General features: G+C 43.5%; 1 protein-coding gene across 2 annotated transcripts in view; it reads right to left on the bottom strand.

The window, feature by feature from the left end:
• Positions 1 to 3,431: 3,431 nt before the first annotated feature.
• The window catches only part of EPHB1 (EPH receptor B1), a 311,307-nt gene continuing 308,738 nt past the window's right edge, over positions 3,432 to 6,000 (bottom strand). For both annotated transcript variants that reach the window (XM_065410514.1, XM_065410515.1), the window contains exons 15-16: positions 4,071 to 4,226; positions 3,432 to 3,540 (exon numbers count right to left, since the gene is read on the bottom strand). In XM_065410514.1, the coding sequence (XP_065266586.1) occupies positions 3,432 to 3,540; positions 4,071 to 4,226 (265 nt within the window). The remainder of the gene's footprint in view (positions 3,541 to 4,070; positions 4,227 to 6,000) is intronic.

Raw genomic sequence — 6,000 nt, 5'->3', positions numbered from 1 at the left:
ATTTGAGCTTTGTGACACTTTCCTAACTCAAGCGAAAACTGCCGATGTAAAGAATATCCAGGTGCCAGGGTCCACTTTCCACTGAAATCTTCTGGGAGGCCTATAATTCCTTTGTCTTTGCCCTTGCACGTTGGGTATCCTGTTCTCCCCTCTCCACAACTCTTTAGGAAGTGATAGATGTCAGCTCTCCCATCTCACAACTCTGAGCAGCCACAGCCCTCCCAATCCAGGAAGAGGTGTTCTTAGATATTGGAAGCTACCCACAGTCCCATCTTGCAAGAATAGGGTAGTAACTAAAGATAACTCCCACTACTCGTGCATTCAGCTCTGGAGGAAAGGGACAAACCAGAAGGCCAGGTGTCCTAATGATAGTGCAAATACTTCTGAAGTGTCTCTAAGTCCCATCACCCAGCATGCTGGTGTGAACAGGAATGTACTTGTCACACTGTTTCAGGATGCTGGGCAGCCAACCTCATGCCCCATAGAAAACCTTTCCAGGGATTGGGGGTGCAGTGGTCACAGGAGATGGCCCATCTGAAACTGCAACATGGAGAAAGAAGACATCTGGTGCCCATGAAAGAGCACAGAGGAGAGGTACAGGCCACCAGACAGAATGACTTTTGCTTAGAATATATGTCCAGTGATAGAACTACCTTTACTCCACCTCCAATATTACACCCAGACTGAAGATCAGCTCCAGTGGTGTTCGGCTGTATAAGTGCATCTATGCACTATGTGGAAGCGAGTAGAGCTGTACAATTTCCAGAAATGTTGAAGGTAGGGAGCAAACACAGCTGTTTCTGCTTTTTTTCCTCCAGAAAAAAACCCACAGAAATTTGTGGAAAATTGAAATATCTGCAGTAGTTATGTGCTTATCAAAATGAAACTTTATTTGCTTCTTTAAGAATGAGAAATGTAATGTGTATAATTTAGTTAGCATATAAAAAGAACTGTTGGTATATTTATGAACTAAGTATAAATTCTTTAGTTTTGATTCAGAGAATAATGACAAATACACCTAGTATTAGGGAGCACGCTAAGGTACTTAGGTGTATTTTTTGCCTATTGTTGAAAATAGAAAACATTAATACTATTATAAACATAATGGGAGGTTATATCCTTTGGGCTCAGACATAGTACGTATATAGACCTGACCTGACATTATCATGCAGGAACAGAAGAAACTCATGTTTCTAGAGAAAAAGCTTGGAAAATGAATGTCCCTATAATGTAATTAACAGAGCAGAATATTAAGAACCAACAGTAAATTCGGCTATATATCAAACTTTCTGGTGGCGGAGTTACTATACTCTTTAACAGTGCATTATCACTATATATACAGTAAGTGCTGTAATTGTAGACAAACCTAGCCATCCTATGAACCAGTATAACTTAAACAGTTACTAATGTATTCTTGGAAATGCTAGCACAGCTCAAGTTTTTCCTTCTTTCCTTCTTCTTTCACTATTCATTCTGAGAGAAAATATTTCATATAACAGTTTCTTTTAAATGTTTCCCCAAATTGTTAATTTTTCCATACTGGGTCTCAGAAAAAAATGGGGAAAAATCTGTTTTTTCCAAAAGTTTCTGTTTTTTCCCCAGACCATCTCTGCATGGTCACAATGATGGATGCGAGCTAGTGAGCCACCAAATCATAGATGTGAGATACTGAGCCACTGAAATTCCTTAAGGAGATGAATCTTAGGCACTAATATGCCAGGCTTGGTAGCAACTCAGCTAATTCTGGTCGGAAGCTAGGCAGGCTCCTTCAGCTGACTGATCAGACCTCTGTGTTTGAAAGAGCGGGCCATGAAATCTATTCCCTATGCCATGAATACACTTTGTTGACAACTGTGATTTCTGTAAGAATGTGGTGATGAAGCATGATAACTCACACAGAATGAGCTAAGTAAAGTCCTTACTAAGAGTTCATTCTTTTTATAAACTCTTCACATATTCCAGAGAGAGGCTAGACTGTCCACTCTTGCAACGTTTTATGTAAACATTGACATACTTCTAGTAATTTTAACTAGACAGATCAAATTAGCAAAGAGACTGACAGATGAACAACAAATCAAACACTGGAAAACATTCAATGGAAGATGTCTCAGTGAAGTGAGCAAAGAGATACAATAGGGAAGGATGGATGGACACAGAGGCACGCAAAACATATGGACCTACCTCTGAAGCCATGAAACCTAAGTCAGTAATTTAATAGCAAAATCCTTAGGTCCACACGATGGGAAAAAAAAGTTCTCCATAGCCATCTTTTGCAGATCACGGAGATGCTGGAGGACTAACAAGTCTATTTTCTAGAGTGTCTCTCTCCGTCTTCTTTTCCTGTTGCCTCTGCAGTCAACAATCCCGTAACAAACACTGTGCATGTCATAATAATCCCATATGAAACCCGTGCAGTATCCAACCTGACTGTTCCTTTGCTTCTTCCTCCAAGTTTGCAAAACATTGAGAGTTGGGTTTGCTTTATTTTTCTCTTATTTCTCATTAAACATTCCAGGTGCAATTGATCCAGACAGAAAGCAAAGCCAGTCACTGGTCCCTTCCCCCACACCCCCAGTTCCACTGGACGTTATGAATTTACCGTCCATTCCACTTGGGTTGGTTTGTTTTCTCTGTTATGGAGAAGCAGTGAATCCACAGTAAGTTGACAAAGTACACATACAAATGTACGTGCACGCACATGGGAACACCTTTTTCTTTTTCCATTATGTTTTTTTTTCCTTTTTGCAAAAAAATGCAAGCAAAAGAAAAACAAGGTTTTCTATTGAAGGTACATCTCTTCTTCAATATGAAGACATTAACTGGATTTATTTGGATCCCCCATGCAGTGGTCAGTGAAGTCCTTTGGTACTTGACAGAACAACATCTTGATATTACAGTAGGTAGCTGTGGAGACTTTTGAAGACACTTCCACATAGATCATGAGTAGAAAGGGAATGGGGTGTGGAAGAGAGGGTCAGGGAGGGGAGCAAAAGAAGAAAAGAAAAGGGATGTTGTTGTGAAGATGATTTCTCTGGGTTGGAAACTCAATTCTTGCACCTCTCCCCACCCCACTGGCCCCTTGTTTCTTATCAGTTTTGACTACTGCTCACTGGTGGTGGGATTGGAGTCTATTTTTTTCCCAACACACATTGGTTTGTCTTCATTGTCTTTTAAATATATGATTTGTACATATTTATATTTATTTATATGCTGTTTCCCCTGGCATTGGTAAGTGTGCTTCTGTTAGCGAGAAACGGAAGCTGCCGGTTAGAAACGAGTCCCATGTGTTCTTTGTCTGCAGCTGCTACAGTTCTCAGATGATAATTCAACCCTTCCACATTTTTCACTGCTTTGTCAGTCTGTTCCTCCCGTCCCACCTCTGACCCTTCATTGCTTCCCCTCCGTTTCCCATCCCCATAAAATGAGAGACGTCATGCCATCGAGGTTGGAGACTGACTCATCTGTACTCTCATAGACTGGACACTGTTCAGAATCTTCTTCTGGTGTCCGGCCAAAGTCACCCCTATTCTCAGGAGATCTCTGTAAAAAAACAACAGGTAGTTCAGTTTAGATGTCTTAATTTTACACTCTTTAATATGTTTCAGGTTATTTGTCCCAGAGACACCTCATTTTGTTCTTTAGTGTTACTGATGAGATAGGAGAGAAAAGCAAAATAAAAGGTGTCCCGTCTCTAAATCTAAAACAATGGACCTGTATTTGCAGGCTCATAAGCAAGCACGTATTGGACAGAAAAACCAACCTGAATATTTGCCCCAAACTCAAACCAAACCTATCTGAAGTTCAAAAAAGTTGGTTGATTTGAGGTTATTTATTTTTTCCATTTCCTAGTGTGTTTTTTTCCTGGAAGAGAAAATAGTAAACTACCACAAGAAAGGCAATTCTCATATTACTTCTGACCTTGTCTCGACCAAGAAGCACTGACAATCTCAAGAGAAAGTCAGTCTTTAGGAGTCAGATCTTCCTCCCACAGAAGTCAATGGAAGTCTTTCCAATGACTTCAGTGGGAGCTGAGTAAGAGTTTAGGTGAGTACACTGTATGCGCCACTTACTCTGAGGTCATCTGGGCAACAAGCTGGAGGGAGGTGAAGCCAGCAGTCAGGAAGTTGTCTCTGTACTGGCTCATTTTAATGGCGCTTAACCAATCTTCTACTGAGGTAAAGGCAGTGAAATCTGGGATGGAGCGGTCTAACAGTGGCTGAGAAGGCCTGAAACACAACAGAAAGGAGCCTAGGTCAAGCTGGACTGAAAACACAAGCCAACAGACGCTGTAGATCAAAAACAAGGGTGAAACCAGCCAGCTAGTAGGTAGAAATGGGGTCATGCTGTTGCCAGCACTTTACCTAGTGTATAATCAGTGAAGCATTGCCAGTCTGTGACTGAGAAGTACAATTATTTTGTGCTTATTAAAAATACACTTATCCCAGTCCCCCCACTGCCACATGTAAATAAAATCCATCTATTTTGGATTGCTGCCAAAAATCTTAAATCCCTCCAATATTTCCTGAACTCTCAGTCTCCCACCATACCCTCACGCACCCCTAGCCGCCACTCCAAAATACCCGGGAAGACAGAGAGACCTTGAATCTGAGCTGAAAGGCACTGCAGATAGTGTCCTACTTACTGTGGCTATTGGATTGTACATGTGCAGGATGGATGGACTGCTAACAACATAACTCTTTCTAAGTGTGGTCTGGACAGGTCCTTTGCAGATGGTTTGGAAGGCCAAGGTCTTTATATGGAGTTAAAAGTGGTCCCGGAGATGGTAACTTGTGACAGAGGCAGGATTTGTGAAGATTTGTGGCACATCGGCACAAACGTCTGTTTTCATGAGGTAATGGAACACAGCCTCTTCAGCAAGGAGGCAGAAGTGTACCTGGGAATGCTGAGTCACTATATCATCCTATCCTATCCTATCCATACTGCCCCTGCATACTGCAAACTTAGTGTTCACTAACATCTGCACAGCCATTTGATTCTACCATGGCTATTTGCCATGTTGCCATGTCTATCTTGCTCATGTCTTTTATTATTCACTGTTCAGGATTACTTTCATGCACAGACATTATATATCTGAAAGTTTGGAGAATTCCTTGTATGCCACCACTATTTGCATGGGTATTTGGTGCATGGGCACTATTCATTATTTGTCTTTCATTATTCTCCTGTTTAAAAAGTTTCAGTATCCAATTAAAGGGTAGAAACAATACCATGTGACTTTCACCATCAATCACATGCCAGGAATAACCAATAGCAAAGAGTCTACCCATGAACAACAACAACTGCTGATGGCTATTTATAGTGAATACATTTGTACAAATCTTGATTGGGTCATGAATGATTTGTCAACAAAAAAGAAAAGCAAAATTAATTGGATAATTGATTGCCTGGCAACAACTCAACTAGGTCTATGACCCTACATCAAGGGTGGGCAAACTTTTTGGCCTGAGGGCCACATCTGGGTGGGGAAACTGCACGCAGGGCCATGAATGTAGGGCTGGGGCAGGGGGTTGGGGTGCGGGAGGGAGTGCGGGGTGTGGGAGGGGGTGTGGTGTGCAGGAAGGGACTCAGGGTAAGGGGTTGGGGCAGAGGAGGGGTGCAGGGTGCGGCAGAGGGCTCAGGGCAAGGAGTTGGGGTGCAGGAGGGGTGCAAGGTGCAGCAGAGGGCTCAGGGCAGGGGGTTGGGGTGCAGAAAGGGTGTGGCAGGGGACTCAGGGCAAGGGGTTGTGGTGCAGGAGGGGTGTGGGGTGCGGCAGGGGGTTGGGGTGCAGGCAGGGGGCTCAAGGCAGGGAGTAGGGGTGCAGGAGGGGTACGAGGTGCAGGCAGGGGGCTCAGGGCAGTGGGTTGGGATGCAGGAGGGGTGTGGGGTGTGGGAGGGGGCTCAGGGCAGGGGGTTGGGGTGCAGTAGGGGTGTGGGGTGCGGCATGGGGTTGGGGTGCAGGCAAGGGGCTCAGGGCAGGGAGTTGGGGTGTGGGTGCAGGAG

This window comes from Emys orbicularis, chromosome 9, assembly GCF_028017835.1.
Source record: "Emys orbicularis isolate rEmyOrb1 chromosome 9, rEmyOrb1.hap1, whole genome shotgun sequence".
Classification (NCBI taxonomy): Eukaryota; Metazoa; Chordata; order Testudines; family Emydidae; genus Emys; species Emys orbicularis.
This window is presented reverse-complemented; position numbering and strand designations above follow the sequence as displayed.